The sequence below is a fragment of the Astatotilapia calliptera genome, chromosome 3 (assembly GCF_964374335.1).
Source record: "Astatotilapia calliptera chromosome 3, fAstCal68.1, whole genome shotgun sequence".
Taxonomy (NCBI): domain Eukaryota; kingdom Metazoa; phylum Chordata; class Actinopteri; order Cichliformes; family Cichlidae; genus Astatotilapia; species Astatotilapia calliptera.
This window is the reverse complement of record NC_137424.1, coordinates 14,447,553-14,465,770: the sequence shown is the minus strand read 5'-3', so window position 1 is coordinate 14,465,770 and position 18,218 is coordinate 14,447,553. Positions and strand designations below refer to the sequence as shown.

At 41.8% G+C, this 18,218-nt stretch overlaps 1 protein-coding gene across 1 annotated transcript in view; it reads right to left on the bottom strand.

The window, feature by feature from the left end:
• The window catches only part of zanl (zonadhesin, like), an 83,285-nt gene continuing 65,067 nt past the window's right edge, over window positions 1-18,218 (bottom strand). The window contains 31 exon segments of the mRNA XM_080294900.1: window positions 1-230; window positions 1,689-1,732; window positions 1,939-2,035; window positions 2,527-2,670; window positions 3,088-3,223; window positions 3,306-3,508; window positions 3,891-4,021; window positions 4,281-4,442; window positions 4,717-4,912; window positions 5,005-5,134; window positions 5,225-5,472; window positions 5,570-5,714; window positions 5,896-6,104; window positions 6,183-6,454; window positions 7,418-7,545; window positions 7,725-7,889; window positions 7,992-8,138; window positions 8,229-8,326; window positions 8,427-8,571; window positions 8,657-8,865; window positions 9,629-9,805; window positions 11,399-11,493; window positions 11,796-11,904; window positions 12,010-12,187; window positions 12,694-12,941; window positions 13,104-13,248; window positions 13,876-14,078; window positions 14,600-14,769; window positions 17,207-17,314; window positions 17,446-17,589; window positions 18,031-18,176. Of these exon segments, the coding sequence (XP_080151026.1) occupies window positions 175-230; window positions 1,689-1,732; window positions 1,939-2,035; window positions 2,527-2,670; window positions 3,088-3,223; window positions 3,306-3,508; window positions 3,891-4,021; window positions 4,281-4,442; window positions 4,717-4,912; window positions 5,005-5,134; window positions 5,225-5,472; window positions 5,570-5,714; window positions 5,896-6,104; window positions 6,183-6,454; window positions 7,418-7,545; window positions 7,725-7,889; window positions 7,992-8,138; window positions 8,229-8,326; window positions 8,427-8,571; window positions 8,657-8,865; window positions 9,629-9,805; window positions 11,399-11,493; window positions 11,796-11,904; window positions 12,010-12,187; window positions 12,694-12,941; window positions 13,104-13,248; window positions 13,876-14,078; window positions 14,600-14,769; window positions 17,207-17,314; window positions 17,446-17,589; window positions 18,031-18,176 (4,788 nt within the window). The 3' untranslated portion in view covers window positions 1-174.

Sequence of the window (18,218 nt, the reverse complement as noted above, 5' to 3'; positions counted from 1 at the left end):
GCACATACACATATAACTATTTATTTAATTAAACATTCACTTCAAATGACATGTTCAAGCATAACTTAAAAAAGCAACAAATAAACAAATAAGCAAGTCTTATCTTCATTTTTACTCTTCTTTGACATGACAAGTGGTTACATAGAGAAAAAATAGTTTCATTGAAGTTTGTCATCAAAAAGCAGTGACTTTCTCCTTTTTCTGGTTATCAATGTTTGTGTATGAAACACCTAAAACAGAAGACATGGGAGACATATTAGAGCTGAAAAATAAGTAAAATACACACACATTATATACATACGAGTATTTATACACAAAGCTTTAGTTGTCAGAGAGATGACATCACATTTGACTCTGGTATACAGAGGAGTTCATGTTGCCCCTTCATCACCCTCTGAGGTGGATTTTTGTATGACATGTATACCTATATAACTCTATACACTGTATATCTATCTGTACTAGATAGCTTTCACGTAGAATATTAGGCACACACACACACACACACACACACACACACACACACACACACACACAATAAACATTTTTCATGCAGCTCTTAGAAAATAGTAACATGGTAACAGAGATACTGAAACACACTATTAACCTACGATGGAGTGTTTATTATTATGTAAAGTATTTAACCCATATATTTGATGTAGTTAGGCCAAGTATTATTCACATGTACATCATAAGATTATCACAAAAAGTACGCTGTTTGCTGTAGTAATGTGTGACCTTTGACCATGTTGTGACCTATTGTCAGAAGGCAAAGCAAAGGGTTAATTTAAGGGTGCCCCTTTGTGCTGGGCCCTCAGCCAGAGTCCTGGCCCGTACTTGACCCTGCACCTGCTGTTTTTGGGCGCGTGGGAAAGTTACTCCACAGCAGGGAGGTGGGTTCCTGTAGAAGGGGATCTGGGAAAGTCCTCTGGGCTTTTTCCTGCTGTCTGTCCGTTGGGGTTGGTCCCAACCTGCATGCGCTAACAGCGAACACCCTAGGGGAGCTTTGCCTTTCCTTCTGTTTTGCTGAGCTTCTCTGTTTAATAAAACAGCTGGCGTAGACCTTTGCTCTTCTCCTGTGATTTTTGTGTTTTTGACTTTAATTGGACTCGAGAAGCAGAAACCCACCTACTTCTAATCTGTGGAATTACTCACACTTGCGACCAGCACATCCCTCCTCTACTATTGTTGACAGTTTGACAGGAAGAGAAGTCTTTGCAGACCTAAGGTGGGCTGCCATGCTCCTTTTTTTAAGAGAGAAAAAGCTTCCGAACAAGCGACACTTATTCTTATTCGAAGGACGCTGTCGTGGATTTTTACCCATAACATGCTGAGCGAGGCACACAGAGTCTGAGATTTTTATATTTTGCTCTTTCGTTGTGCTTTTTACTGTCAGACCTTTGAGTGGATTTGCTGGCACATCCTTGCCTGGTGGTGTAGTGTTAATATACACCTGAATGTTCCAGCCCAGCAAACTGGTCACTCTGATGGTCATGTGGATTTGATGAGCAGGAGCTTGACTGCTACACACCCTTTCAATTTGATGCTTATAGTGACATTATGGAAACAACAACAACAACTACTAACAGTAGCAAGTGTTACACTAACTAGATGTTTATTGTGGTAGAGCAGCTTTATTGCGTTTTGGGGATTTTTTTTAAAGCTCATTTAATCTTTTTCCTGATCCTTACTTGTTGATTCCATGCTGATATTTGTCTCCTTCTTCTTCTTTTTCCTGAAAAGAGAAAAACGGAGGTTAGAGACTTTAATGTGTGCATGCATACAGTTATTTATTTATTTGAAGTTTTATAACGGTATTTGGAAAAAACAAAAAATATTGGCCCAGATATATTTTTAAGACATGTATTTGTGTTCATACAGTGGACACAGACATACTTATTCAAGCGCATATTTTTGTTAAGATGATCTGTTAACACTCACATGGTTTTCTTTTTGCAAACAAGAACAATGGTAGTCACGGTGATGATAATGACAGCAACTGGGACCAGAACCGCAATCAGGATAATCCACTTAGTTTCTGAAACACACAAAAATGAGAAACAAAGTCTTTAACCGTTAACCACATGTCCTCCACTCTCAGTGAAATAATTCATTTGACCAATCACAGTGAGTGCAGGGTCCTTACATGAATTTGAAACTGAGCTTGGAGGAGATATTAAGTCAATATTTTATATGATACCTCTTATCTCGACATTATATTGTCACTTTTCTGGGTTATATCAACCATGGACATTATAATTCTACTTTAGTCCAGAACGCCGTGTTGGCTAATACCTCTGATATCAGCTGATCCTAGTGCAAACAGATCTTATGATGATAAACAGTGAAGTATGAGACATCTAGCTGAACGTTAGTTTTTCAGTGTTAGATACTAAAATGTTTCTGTGTTTAGTCTTGCATCCACAAAGACACACAAAGACATCGCAGACACAAAGAGTAGTATAGAAACAGGAAAGTTCACGAGGAAATGTGACAGCTTTAAAGAATGAAGTCATGTTTCAGTCGTACCAAGTCCTCCACCGGTGGGTGGCATCACTTCCATCTCACAGTTTGTGCCTTCAAAGCCTTCTGCACACAGACAGGTGTACGTGTTGTTGCCTGAGTCCTGACATGTGCCTTCGTTCAAACAGGGGTAATTGAGGCAGGGACTTGCTGCAAGAAGACAAAAATAGGTGTTGTTGTTGACAGTTTAATTTAGTTCATTTCTCAGTTAATTTGTAAGATATTTTATTCACAACAGGAAACACATAATCACGGAATTAAACTGAGAATCTATAAAGTTTTAGGAAAAAACGAGGTAATTGTGAAAAAACATCAGTTTTTTAACAGCTGTCCATAAACAGCTGTGAACTGGGACCAGTTAGTGGAGTGAATGTTGTCCCATTCCTGTTTACTGTGGGATTAGAGATGCTCCATGGTCCTGGATTTTCTTTGTTGTATTTTTGCTTTTATGTTATCAGCCTGGACTGCACACAGACCAGTTCAGCACCCAGACTCTCCCACACAGCCCTGCTGTATGATTGTATGATTCAAAATACACAGTGCTCAAACACTTGCATGAACACGTACCTTTGTAGCAGTCACGTTTGAAGTTGTAGATGGTGCACACGTAAGCGTCCTGGCAGGTCTTCGGCTCACACACAGCACCGGTACTGCTACACTCACAAGACTGAGAGCAGTCCTCGGTCACAAACTTCTCTTTGAGCTGCAGGATGGAGAGATATGAGCGCACATCGTCACGTGGTCACATAGATACACAGTCACTCGTGTAACTGAAGGCCACTTACAGGGTAGTATCTGTTTAGGAAGGTGCAGCCACACTGTGCATATGGCACACAAGTCCCCTCACTCATAACAAAGCCGGCGGCACACTGGCAGCCTTCGACACACGAAGTGACTTCACACTCCGAGGGTGCTGCCAGGTTGGCGCAGGAGGCGGGGCAAGATGACATGCAGGGGGAGTAAGTGCTGTTGGCGGTGCAAGAGAGGACTGGGAAAGAGAAACGTGATGTTATTTACAGCAAACCGTTCGACAGAATGTAATTCTTTGTTTTGCAAATGTGTCTTAGTTCAATGCCTCACGTTTACAGGAGATTTGATAATGTGCAAGAGTATCTATATAAGAAACTATAAAGAAGAAATAAGAAACTGTAAACTATATAAGATGAATACAAACTGCATTACCACATATCTGTCTCAGTGAGGACAGCACATTACAATCTGCGTTTTCTGACAGTTTTGGAATGCAGTTTGTTTTTTTTTTTACTTCAAATTATGAATACAAACAAAAACACACAACAAGTGGAGTGAGGAGATGGACTCTGAACTGTTTGTCTTCCCACATGATGTGAATGAAGGGCAGCATTTCTTACCGCAGTCCAGCTGCTGCCTCCACAATCCTAATGTAACTCCAGCCTGTTGACAAGCTGCTGCATATGCTTCATAACTGGCACAGCGCATAGCTTCACTGCCTCCCTCAGCACACAGGTCAAACAGACAGTCACTGAAAGGACAAACATGAGCACAAGCAAAAAGCTCACACATGCACGTTGGTTCATACAGCTGCTGTCATGTGTTATATTGAATATGTCTTGATGCACGCTCAATCATCCAGGTACGTAAATCCCAAAAGGCTGATTCTGTTCATCTAGACGTTGCGTTTTTCAGATGAATTATATCGATTATGCTCAAGTTAACATTGTACTGAAATGTGTCCAGAAGACAGCTTCATACATATCCCCACTTAAGTGCAGACTACTTACTCCTGGTAGATTTGGGGTGACACGGTGGCGTGGCAGGCAGCAAATGGCCCACTGGAATCAGACAGCGCCCCACACTTCGTCGGGCTGTTGTAGTCGCTGAGCTGTGACTGAGAGCAGTCTGACACCTCGAACCCTGAGTCTGGATCAGTCTCTGCTTCTTGTCTGGAGACAGAGAAACTGTTGTGTAACAGCCGTGTGTAACATGAAGTTTAGTTTCCACAAAAACTGTAACATGAAACGAGCCTATTCCGTTTGAAGATTTTCTTTTATCAAGCACTTAACAGGCAGACAGACTTGGGCCAAGCTCTGCTAATTATTGTCGGGCAGCAATAATTATCTTTATTTTATAACATAAGGCAGTTTTCTTTAACAACAATATTCTCTGTTAAATAGTGACAGAAATCTGTAGAAGCAGTGAGCCTGGTTGTAATCGTACCTCAGTGCACGGATAGGACGGTCCAAGATCCTAAGTCTGTTGGCAGGTCGATCATTGACCTTCCAACTATCTCCAAATTCTTTAAGATCCCTGACTACTGTCCCATCTGGCTTCATGTATTCATTTCTGGTGATGCCATCATAGTTCCCACACAGTCCTCTAACAGAATTCTTATAGGTACCAGGAAGTATGATTTCTGATACACAAACAGAGAGACATAAGAGGAACGTGAACAGATTTGTACAAAAGCCTAAGACGTTCTCAGACAGAACTGTCTTCTTCTTTTACCTCCTCGACTGTTGCCATCAAAGCGTACAGTGAGTCCAAAGTCAGTGGTGAGCTGGATCTGCCTGGAGTTCCTTGTGATGGTCAAACCATCAACTGGTGTGAGAGGAGGTGTTACATACTCCCCGTTGACCTACAGGAGATCAGGTAGGATTGCGTTACATCATTTTTACCATTAGAAATGCATGAAAACCTGCTCTTTTTTAACAAAGTGTCAGCTGACCAGGACAGTCTTCTTCTGCAGGAATTTAACATTGACACCGTAAACATTGATGTCCATCTCCTCCAGGAACGACACCCTCTTGTTCATTCCACGTCTAACGTTCTTTCCTCTCACCACCAGGGGCGTCAGGGAGCTCGACAGGTTGTGACCCAGAGCAAGTTCATAGGTGTCGACACCTTGGAAGTGATGCTTGAAGCCATCGAATGTTAGGTAGTGAGGATCCCCACAGATGCTGCACTGATTGAACTCTAACGATGGTGGGAAATGGGAGGATTCATGGTCAAAAACCACAGTCATTTTTGTTACTTTGCTTGTTTATTAAGGTTTGAAGTCTCTCAAACTCACCGGTGGGTCTGCAGTAGCGGTTTCCATTCTTGTCCAGGTCACACAGTGAATTCGAATTACAGCTGTGGTCCTCACATCTGACTTCACCACCAGGGTTACAGGTACACGACTCAGTGCATTTATCTGTTAGCCACAAATCTCCTACCTGTGGGCGCACACACAGACATGCATGGGACTGGTTATACCTGGACTTAGAATAAAGGGTTTTCAATATGCTAATATTAAATCCTCATAGCCTCTGTGTACTTTTGAGCTCAGGATTTTCTATTATGGAACATCCCACTGAGTCCATCATCTAGCAACAGTACGGGCAGTACTGTACTCACATCATGGTACTCCCTGTTTGAGTCCAGACAGCCACACTGGTCCAGAGTAACACACTTGCCGTCACTGAGGACGTAACCAGCATTGCACTGGCAGCCCTCGAGACAAGTAGTTGGAGGCAGATGGCAGAAGACAGGGAAGAGGTCAGAGCACGTGGGAGGGCAGGGGGCTGTGCAGTCTGAGTAGTGGCTGTTAGGAAGACAGGGCAGGGCTGCAGAGAGGGACGAGAATGAGGTAAGACAAACAATAAATTCAAATCTTTATGTGAATCTTTGTTACTGTAACTCACGGCAAAAGCTGCTGTTTCTCCAGCTGATGGTGACACCGGCACTCTGACAGGCCTGGGCATATGCCTCCACGTTGTCACAGAGCGTAGTCTGCATGCCGTCATACTCGCACATGTCATAGACGCAGTTAGCCAGGAAAGCCTCAGGGGGCACTAGAGCGTGGCACGGCTTGAAGTTATTGGAGAGAATGACCCCACCACACTGAGCCTCATACAGCATCTCTTCTTCTTTGCTACACTTTGGGTGGATGTCTGGACGGGTGTCTGGCTGACAACTGAACAGAAGAACATTTGGATCAGGGTGTAATTTCGCCAACATGGACAGCATACATTTGATTCATTAGAGTAACCACTATCTGGAACCAGGGGTGTTTTGCGTGTTTGGTGAATCTGGAGACCACTACTATCTTTAAGTCTGACGTCCAAACTCCGCTGCAGGTCCCAAAGTCAAACGATCACTGCAGCATCACTGAGAGTTAAAAACTGTCTAAATTCTTTCATCTTTAATAAAATGATCAGCGTTGCTGCTTTACCAGGTGGAACAATTAAGTTTAATGTCCAGGAATCCATGGAAACCGAATTTATGAAATGTAATGGAGTTAGAAGTTAGCAAGCAGTTAGCTCGCTAGTTTCCATCTATATGTAATATAGCATGTTTGAATGAGGGATTTCCAAAATGTACAGCTCTGCTATCATTTCCAGCATAAATGAAGACAGAAAACTAAACAGCAGTGGCGTTTGTAGGCTAGCTGGTATATAATCATGTGCTACATGTTTATATATCGCTTTTTCCACTCGATAAAAGTTAACATGAGGGTTCCAGATGGTTAGGGAAAAATGCAATCGCATGGCAGGATGCTGTAAACGGACCAAACTTCAGTCAGGAGAACAACTGAGATAATCCATCCACAATACGAGGTTAGTCATTAATGTACTGCTGCATGGGCTGGGCTGTAGTTACATGTAAGGTTTTAAAAACTGAGCTTTAAAATGAACAGTGGTAAAAAAACAGAAAAGAAAAACAAGAGAAGCCGACTGTTTTTAGGGGCTTGTTCAGATTAAATAGAACAAGATACAAAGCATTAAAACATGTTAAAAACACAACAGCCTTATTAAACGCAGAGTAGTTTGGACCTGGAAGCAGGATTCAACATGTCATCACTTAAAGACCGGATAGAGTTACAACTAATATCCGCATAACAACACTAAAAGTTGTTCACTGGTTGTTACCCACTGACCCAGGATCACTGTCTCCATTTGATTTCCAGCTGTTTCCCAGTTCAATGTCATCCTTGGCTGGTTTCTTGTTGGGCATTAGGTTGTCATCAGAGGGGTTCTGGTTGTAGTTTCCACACATGCCACACACCTGGAGAAGAGGCCAGTGGAACAAGGTTATTGCAATGTTTCTGTAATATACAGCAGAGCAGCTACTACAAGCAGCCATGACTAGCATACACAATTTGTAATTTTTAATTTCCTCATGTGACTTGACATTGAAAGAGTTGTGATGCAGACACTAGAAAACATGGTCTTAATTTCTGATACCTTATCAAAATATTCTCCTGGAACAGTGATCTCAACGTGATGGACTCCGTCAAATTTCACCTGTAGACCAAAGTTTGTGTCCAGCAGACTATAGGCTCCACTGGTTATCACTTTAGCTCCAGCCAAGTCAACGGAAACTGGGGTTTTCACCCGCTGTCCGTTCACCTGAGCACAGAAAAGTGAAATCATGTCAGCTGCTGATTGTTTCAGTATGGCGTAGTTCCTCTATATTTGAATGTCTGTAAAATCATAAACTATGTCACATACCAGAACTCTGCGGCCCTTTTGCAGTTCAATAACAGTGCCAGGGTACAGGGTGACTTTCACAGAGCGAACATATGATGCCTCTGGTTGACCACGTTCCTCATTCTTAGCCACTATGTTGAAAGGAGTGACTTGGGTGGCGTTGCACACCTTTAAAATAGTGTATATTTTGTTTTCAAAGACAAAACAGCGCCACAGGAATATCTGTTGTGTACAAAGTAAGTTAAACTGCTCCCATACCTCCACCAGAGTATATGTGCAAGTTCCCATGAACGTATGCATCACACCATCAAAAGTGTAGTAGTGCGGATCTCCAGCTACATGACACACTCCTTTACCTGAGGTCGGATATGAGACTCGGTAAAAGGGCAAAAACATACACTGACACAGCTTTAGGTGACGTGAACATGTAATTATCCAGCCCTTCGTTCAGTTTACCTGTAGAATGACAGCCTAGTACTCCTTCCACCACTTTGCACTCCTGTGCAGGGCTGCACTGCCAAGACTCACAGCTGATGTTGTTGTTTCCAGCACACTTGCATTGCTCTGAGCAGTCAGCCTTTGTGAACCAAGTGTCTCCAACCTAAACATATACCAAAAAAGTTTAATGCACCCTTACATAAAACACAATTTCTTGCAAAAAGGAAAATCTCCCACTGCACACCCACCGGCCTGTATTTCCCATCACCATCAGTGCATCCACACTGGCTGATTGGGACACATTTGTCTCCGCTGAGGATGAGGCCAGTGTCACAGATGCAGCCCTCCACACAGGGAAGATCGCAAGAGCCGCCGTGTCCTGCAGGGTTCTGACAGCTCGGCTGAGGACATGCAGGGCCACATGAGGTGTAATGACTGCCTGGGGGGCACTTCAGAGCTGGAGGGAGTCAAGCAATTTTTAGGGTTGTTTGTAAAAATGCACAACAGTTGTTACATAGCTATAAACAAAAAGAAGGTTGTATTTGTCTACAGGAAACATGTTACAGCAAAACTCATAAAGTTTGTGTACAGCATTTCTTTTTGAACCATTGTTGGCCCCTAACTCAGAAGAGGGACAGTTTTGGTGCTCGCAGTGGAATTATCTAAACCTTGTGAGAGATGTAACCTAGTGAAAGTGAAACAAATGAGAGTATATAGTTTAAACTGCACTATTTTCACCAGGATATTTTTCTGAAAAAAACAAACAAACAAATATTGGTAAATTTTCTTGAAATCTGGGAGGGTCTGGAATGTCCACTATATGTTTCTGTGGACCAATAAACCTTTGTGTTTCCCATAAAGCGGCATATAAGCATTATTCCTTAGCACCTAAAAATCAAGCGTATGTAACCTCTGTTAGACAGCAGACACTGCAGTTTTAAATGGAAATATAAACTACGTACTATAATGTAACTAGTAGTAAAGAAAGTGGAAGATGACCTGGGTGTATTGGACAAATCATGGGGATTTTCTTACTTTATACTCAACTTTTTATATTTAAACTGATCATTTTGTCACGCTCAAAATGAAGGCACTGATTTCTCAGGGAAACATCTAATATTGTTATTATTACTTTAGTAATACGTTTGGTAGCAATGGAAAAAGTATTACTTAAGATCCTATTTTTTCTCTATACACACACAAAGAAAAACAGGACTCACGACAGAAGGTGTTCGTCCTCCATTCGATGGGGACTCCTGCAGCAGCACACATGTCGGCGTAGGTCTCTATGGCCTGGCACAGAGCCACGGTCTCACCTCCAGTGGCACACATGTCGAATACACAACTCTCAAAGTATGGCTCAGGGGATACAACAGAGTGGCAGGGCTTAAAGATTCCTGAGGTTAAGATCAAAGATAGAACAAAGTGTAGTTGAAGCGACTGCTTGGGGATGATTTTCACCACATTGTCTAGCCTAACAGTGATATATATCAGAGAGGCCAGCCCAAAAGTTTTAAGGTAAATGTAAAGATTGTTTAATATATGTGAGACATATACAAAGTGGGAAAAAGGCATGAAGGGCTTACTTCAGCTAACAGCACATATCTATATTTCACATCACCAAACCAATTGGTTGTTTTACTGCATGTATACGTCATATCATTTCCCAAGCATCGCTTCCACAGTTCCTGGCTTGTGCTGAGAGCCATGTTTTGTCTACAAGGGTGCTGAAGTCATCAAATGTCAGTGCTTAATAAGATTAAGTACACTCTGTAAACCAGCATATTGTTTCAGTGGAGGAGTTTGTGTGTTCTAGTCACGTGCTTGTGACAATACAAAGCATCATATAAGAATCAGTCTATTTAGTATTTACAGGCATCCAACAGGTACCTGCGGGCCAAATGGAGTGAAAGGCAGTAGATGAAAAAGGAGGAGTTTGGTGAGTCCATTAAAATGGCAAACAATCCTCAATCCTACAGTCAGGTCTTCTGTAATGGAAGCAGAGTCTGTGCACCAACTATAAGGGATCACATTTCTCACCCTCCCTGGGAAAATCAGTGGTAGGCTGCCAGGGGCGGCCTTTCTCACTGATTCTGTTCATAGTTTTTATGTAAGAATATCTCGGCACAGCCAAGTAATGAAGGCTGTCCATTTGGTGGCATCAGGATTCCATCTTTGCCTTTTGCAGATTTTGTTGTTCATCACATGGTGAGCTCCAGCTTCCACTGGAACGTTTCGCAGCTGAGTGTAAAGCGAGAACCTCCAAGTCCAAGACCACGGTTCTCAGCCAGATAAAGGTGGAGCACTCACTCCAGGTCAGGGATGAGTTCAGGGGTCTTGGGATCTTGTGCATATGTATTATTGTAGGGTCTACCTTTCAATATAAAGTGCCTTGAGGCAACTGTTATTGTGATTTGTGGCTGTACAAATAAAATTTAATTGATTTGACAGACGGATTGGGATAGCATCTGGGTAATCTATGATCCTTCCCTGACCTACGGTTCAGAGCTCTGGGTAGCGACCGAAAAAAATGAGGTTATGTACATAAGCGGCGGAAATGAGCTTCCTTCGAAGGGTGGCTGGGCTCCAAGATAGGGTGAAGAGCTTGGAGTAGAGTGGCAGCTCCTCCACATTCAAAGGAGCCAATTAGGTGGTTCGGGCATTGACTAGGATGCCACCTGGACACATTTGAGTTAAGGTATTCTGTGATTGAAGGAGGCGGGTCAGTTCCAGGACTTGTTGGAGTGAGAGATCGCTGGAAATATAACTTATTAATGTCAGAAGAGCTGACTAGGATGAGGAAAGTCTGGGCTTGTCTCCTTAAACTACTGCCCCCAGGACCATAGATGGATGGATGGATGGATGGATGGATGGGTAGATGATATTAGACTATTAGTTGTAATGATAACATTCTTTTATGTGTGCGTGTGTGTGTGTATCTTAGTGAGAGAGAGAGAGAGTGCGTGCACACACATATGTGTTTTTCATACCGTTGGGATCAGTGATCATGCCACAGCTGGTAGGCTTCGTGGCCTCTTCCTCCACCTTTACATCACAATCTTCTTCTTCTGTACCATCAGTACAGCTGAGAGGAAATGGGAGAATTCATTGCAATGGAGTCAACATGTTTGTGCTTGGTAATTCTAAGGCTAAGATTAGCAGGAGACTGGTGACATGTACAGGACAATTTCTGGGAAGAACTTGAAAAGTTTAATAGCGATATTTAATGCAGACGTAGCAGTCAAAGCCGAATGACAATGAAATAAAAGGAACTTAGGAATAAAGTAGGATCAACAATTCTTGTATTGACATAATGATGAAGAAATGAAAATCTACAAATAGATAAAATTAAAGGTCTTATATTCTGTTTTCTGTAATGTGACTCACTCGGGGTCTGAGTCAGCAACCTGCCAGCTGTCTCCTAGCTCATTGGTGTTAGCAGCTGGTGTGTTATCTGGTTTCAAGTTGTCATCGTTAGGGTTCCCATTGAAATTTCCTGTGGAGACAACAGATATTCAAAATCACTCTATTTTAATTAGTCAAATCCTGTGTTTTATTCACTTAGTAAGGAACAACAGCAAATAATTGCACTGGCTCTTACCACACATCCCACAGAGTAGGCCATTGTAGGAAGTTGGCAAAGTGACATCAGCATGATGGTTTCCATCAAAACGCACCCTCAGATTAAAAGATGTTTCTAAGACAACAAACTTTCCACTCAAGTAGATCTTAACTCCCCTGATGGAGGTAACAGGTGGAACAACCGCAGTGCCATTGACCTGACAACAGCCAGAGATCACAATATTATTGCCAGAAAAACACAGCTTATTATGTGTACTTGTTCTTTGTTCCTCTACAGTAGACTTTTCCTTTAAATCAACCATCTTTATATACAAATGCAGCAGGGGACAGTTTCCACCTTCTACTGAGACGAGGCTGAATCTGTTATTAAAACACATGTTAGGAAAACACATTCAGTAAAGAGGCTGCTATAAATATAGCTTTGTTATACTTGCATTCTGTTGATTTAAATTTGGTGGAGAACTAGTTTAATTTTTTAAAAATTGTGTTTTATTTTGACTGCTGCAGATTATAAAAATCTTAAATCTGATTATGAAGAGATTTAAAGAAAATCTTACAAGTGGTTCTTGTTCCAATAGGCCTAGGCTGTACATATTGGCCTTAAAATTATTCAGTTGGTAGTAAATAAAATGGGTAAAAGCACTAAGATAGCAAACAGAGATACTGTTTATTGTATGAGTGACTGGAAGAACCCTCTGCCTACCTGGACCGTGTGTCCCTTGCCAAGGATGACAGTGATACCATTCACATTGATCACCACAGCCCTCACATAGGAAACCTTCTTATTACTTCCTCTGTGCTCATTCTGGGTATGGACCGTGAAATGTGGCAAGCCAGAGGAGACATTGCAGAGTTTGGTCAAGGTGTAGGAGCATGAACCCATGTAATGGTGAGTACGTTTATCAAAGGTTATGTAGTGAGGATCACCAGAAACTGAGCAGATACCATTTCCTGAACAAAGAAGGCAGGGAGTTACTTTATCATTTACCATGATGAGCAAAACAAATGCAGATTTCAGTGGAACTATATAAAATGGATAATGCACTGAGATGTCAGATGTGTTAAATGAAATAATAATCTTTAGATGTATGTGAAGCGGTGTGATTAATATACCAATAGGGTGGCATTCATATTCTCCATCTTGTAGTTGGCAGCTCTCAGTAGTTGGGTTACAGCTGGTGTTATGACACTGTAGCAGACCTCCACTGTGACACATACACTTTTGTTCACAACCCTCCAAGTACCAGTGATCGCCCACCTGAAAAATGTACACAGAATACAAAAAACAATCAAAATTTTGTCATGTAATTCTCTCTTATACATCACACGAATATAAAGATAAGATAAGATAACCTTTATTAGTCCCACACGTGGGAAATTTGTGGGAAAGATCAAAAATGATAAATAAATATATAAATATAAATGTATCAAAATGTATATAAATATACATGTGGATGCAAACCAGGGATTCTGTATGCCACTAACTAATTAGGCCAACCTTTACTCATTTATTTATTGATTTTGGGCTTGCTAATTGTGGTGGCACCCGTATGTAAATGCTGTGACATAAATACAAATTCTATAACACCAGTGTCTTTTAAATTCAGGCAAAATACAGCATAATAAATATAACCTGTGCTTGATAAGTTGAAAGTAAAAATCTTTGTTGTAAAACCAATATTTGTGTGCCAACAGTTCACTGCAGTCTATGCACCCTTAATTTAGTTGAGTTTTAATTTCTTTTTTACTGTAGGGTCTTTGTGTCTCTTGGCGTCTCTCCTGTTGAAGTCATAAAGAGAACTGAAAATGATGTTAGCATGAGCTTAGCACATTTTAAAGGTAAATGGAATATGGTTTTAATTGTTTGGAGGCTGTTTCCACTTACAGGGTGATAGGTTCCACTGGGGTCCACACAACCACAGTCTCTCAGTTCCACACATTTGTCATCACTGAGAATGAAGCCAGGGTTACACTCACAACCCTCCACACACACTTCCTCACAGCCAGGTGGTCCCACCACACCAAGACATGTCTCAGGACATGAATTCACACAAAGGGAGTAGGAGCTATTGGGAGGACAGGTCAGAGCTGTGTGGACAAACACAGGGATGAACAATAATGAGAGGGAACAATGGTGGACAAATAGCAACAGAGAAGGGAGTGGGAGTAGGATGATTCAAAGACAGGGCACCTACGTATCTCATATTGATTTAACTCAGTGTCATAAATGAAAGCAAGGATAATATTAACTGCATTGAATATTTTACATTGGTTTCAGCATTGTGCACTGTATCTTAAACTCTCCTCCCTATACAATTATAAATATGATTATAAGTTCAATTATAATGTTGGTGAGCAGGATGTAATATATCGTGGTTATATTTACAGGTGGAGACAACTTCCAAATGGAGAAGCTATGGCATGCACCCCATTTAAAAGGGAAAATGCTGAAGGCTCATTTTTCCAAAATGAAAAGGTATTATTCAAGTCTTTATTCATTTATGCTTCAGAATGGGGTTTATCAAGCCAATGGGTGATGTCACTGTGACTATGTTTTATATATCATATATCTTTTAGATATATTTGGTATATCTCAGATTCAAACTTACGGCAGAAGTCTGGAGTTCTCCATTGGTAGACTTTGGCTCCAGCACTATGACATGCGTCAGTGTAGGCCTGGAGCTGGTCACACAGCACATGCTGCTGGCCGTTGAACTGACACATGTCATACACACAGCTTTGGAAGAATGGAGTGGGATTAACTACACTGATGCACTCCCTGTAACAGAGAAAAGCACTCACTTAGCTTAGGTAGGAAAAGGCAGAGGCTCATATATACTGAAAATCTGAGTTCGAACAAACAAACAAGCTACATTTGGTGGTGAAACAGTCAACAATTGTTGCATAAGTTTAGCAACAATTCACTAGCTGGGGCCAGTGAATAAAGGTGAATGGCTTAAACATGAATTGAACTGCGGTTTGGGGAAGGCCTCGCTGGGGACTGGCGGCGGCTCCTGGGCTGGCAGATCCCCATGTACTAATGAGAAGTGAAACAGTGAAAGAATTGAAATTGAAAAAGGGGAGGGAGGGTTGGGAATGAATGGAAGAACAAACAGCTAGTAGAACTGGGGGATTATATATAGATAAGAACAGGAAGGGAAGTGTTTGGATACTTTATCTCTAACTCACTAACTGAGTCCACATTGTCATTTTACATTTTACAGTTTTCCTATTAGAAAAAGGTGAATGGCTTAAACATGAGTTGAACTGAGCTTTAGGGAAGGGCGCAAAGGGGACTGGTGCCTCCCGGGCTGGCAGATCCCCAAAGAAGGCATCCCCTAGAAGCAGCAATAATTGTGCATTGTGAAGGTGAAAGACCTCTGCAGTAATAATTCAATTTTTCAATTCAATTTATTTATACAGCCCCAAATCACAACAACAATCGCCTCAAGGCGCTTTATATGTAAGGTAGACCCTGCAGTAATACCTACAGAAACAACCCAACAATCATATGACTAACTATGAGCAAGCACTTTGGCGACAGTGGGAAGGAACAACTCCATTTAACAGGAAGAAACTTCTGGCAAAACCATTCCCATGGAAGGACAGCCATCTGCCGCTACCGGCTGAGGTGGAAGAAGGAAAGCAGGACAAAAGAGAAGCGCAGAGAGAAGGTGGTCAAGGATTCCAGAGAGTAGAGTGGTTGAGTTCGGAAAATTACGAAGGAATGGTGGGAGAAGACCACAAAGCAGATTTCAGAAAACGAAAGACCTTAATAGCTGAATGAGGAGAACCCCTGATCGAGTGGCAACGTGGCTCGACTGGTGTGGAGGCTGGATGGATGCATGTTTGTATTTTAAGACATGAGGCAATGGCTTGACGGCTCGTAAAAGCTTTTACTGCTGTGTTTGAAAATGATCGATATGGAGACAAAGACTGGCAATACGGTGTCAGGAATGTGCACTGTTACATTTTGTGAAAGATAGATAAATGTATGGACCCTGGCATCCAAGTTATTGGGGAAAGAGGAAAGAGAAACTGGCTTCCAGGTGCCAAAAAGCACGCTGCTGCATTTTGCTCAGGAGAGATAGAGGGAAGAAAAGCTTGCTACTGCAAATGAAGGAAAAGAACCTGGCATCCCGGTACCTGATGTATGCAGGCGAATTTGAAAAAGAAGGACAGAGAAATAGAACCTGGAATACCATTGCAAAAAGTATTCACTTTTTGCAATGGTATTCCATGGTTTTGTAAAGGAGGAAAAGAGAAAGAAAACATGGCATCCCAGTGCTAAAAGCATGTTGCTGGATTTGTAAAGGAGGAAAAGAGAAAGAAAACATGGCATCCCAGCGCTAAAAGCCTGCTGCTGCATTTGTAAAGGAGGAACAGAGAAAGGAACCAGGAATCCCGGGCCCAAAAGCTTGCTGGTATATTTGCAAAGGAGGGACAGAGAAAGAGAACCTGGCATTCCAGTGCCAAAAAACATGCTGCTGTATTTTTGTGAAAAGGGGAGGGACGGAAGAGGAACTGGCAACCCGGTGCTAAAAGCGTGCTACTGCATTTGTGAACGAGGGATAGAGAAAGAAAGAGAACCTGGCATTCCTGTGCCAAAAAACATGCTGCTGCATTTTTGTGAAAAAGGGAGGGACAGAAGAGGAACTGGCAACCCGGTGCTAAAAGCTTGCTCCTGCATTTGTGAAGGAGGGATAGAGAAAGAAAGCCTGACATCCTAGTGCCAAGAAGCATGCTGCTGCATTGTGCGAGGGAGGGATAGAGGTGAAGGGAAACTGGAATCTCCTGGGTAGAAAACCTTGTTGATGCATTTGCAAATGAGGAATAATAACTTGGCATCCTGGTGCCAAAAGCTCACTGTTGCATTTGCAAAGGAGGGTTATAGAAAGAACCTGGTATCCCAGGTTTTTTGCAACGATAGATAGAGATAAACTGGCAAGTCATTGGTAAAAACTTGCTGCTGCGTTTGAGAATGAGGGACAAAGAACGAAACTGGCATCCCAGTGCCAGAAGGGTTCATTACAGCATTACAGTAATAGTATTGAAAATATTTATTCATATTTTACAGGTCAGTTGGGTGATTACCAGGCATGCTGCCATCTATTTCATGATTTTATAAGGTCAGGAAAAAAACGTTGTAAAATCCCAGGAATCCCATCAGTTTAACCAAGTCGATAACCAAAAGTGGAGGGGTTGTGAATTCTTACCGGAAGGGTCCAGTAGGGTCTGTAATTTTACCACATTTCTCTGGTTTTACAACTTCAGCTTCCAAATTGGGGTCACAGTCTGGATCAGGCTTTGTTCCTGGGGTACATCTGGTCAACACAAAAATACAAAACACAGTTACATCCTCTTCAGTTTGTCAGAAAGAGTCCGACAGCAAGGTAACGAAAGACATAACCAGAAGAAATCCAAAAGACAGAAAGATAGATATGTTGGAACTCACGAGTCATCTTCATCGTCTTTGGTCTGCCAGCTGTTCCCAAAGTCATTACTATTTCCTGCCACAGTGCCATCTGGTTTAGTGAAGTCATTGTCTGGGTTCCCATCATAGTCACCACAAAGGCCACACATTTGGTCATAGTAGGAGCTGGTAGGACAAAGTCAAGGCAGGATATGTAGGATTAAAATAAGACAAGCTTAAGAATATTTGCAATGTTTAATAAGGTGTTGCTTGGCCTTTTATTGTAATTCTAGAAACAAATGAAGAGAATGCAAAGATCCCTGATACAATAAACCAGGGCATCGTTAGTATATATTAAAAGTTGCATAAGTCCACAATATGCACACAAATGGACTGCTTTGTTTTCACAACATACATAAAACAACTGGTGATGTTCAGCAGTTTAGATCGTTATCTATCAGAGTTTCTTCAGATCGTTAGGTTATGGTTGCATCGGAGGAAAGTGGTAATCAAAAAAAGAATGATGGAGCAATGGAGACAGTGGTCAGGTGTATTGTATGAATGTGTGAAGCAAATAAAAAGAAGTTCTACAATATCAAAATAGTTCAAACCAATATTTATACTAACCTGGGAACTGAGATCTGGGCATAATGGTTTCCATCCCAACGCACCCTCAAGCCAAAGGATGTTTGAAGCGTGATGAACTGACCAGCAAGACTAATAGACATGAGAGGAGAGGGGGAGTGGGGCAGAGCCACCCGTACTCCGTTCACCTGATTCAGTGATGAAGAAAAAGATGTTAAGAACATAAGAAT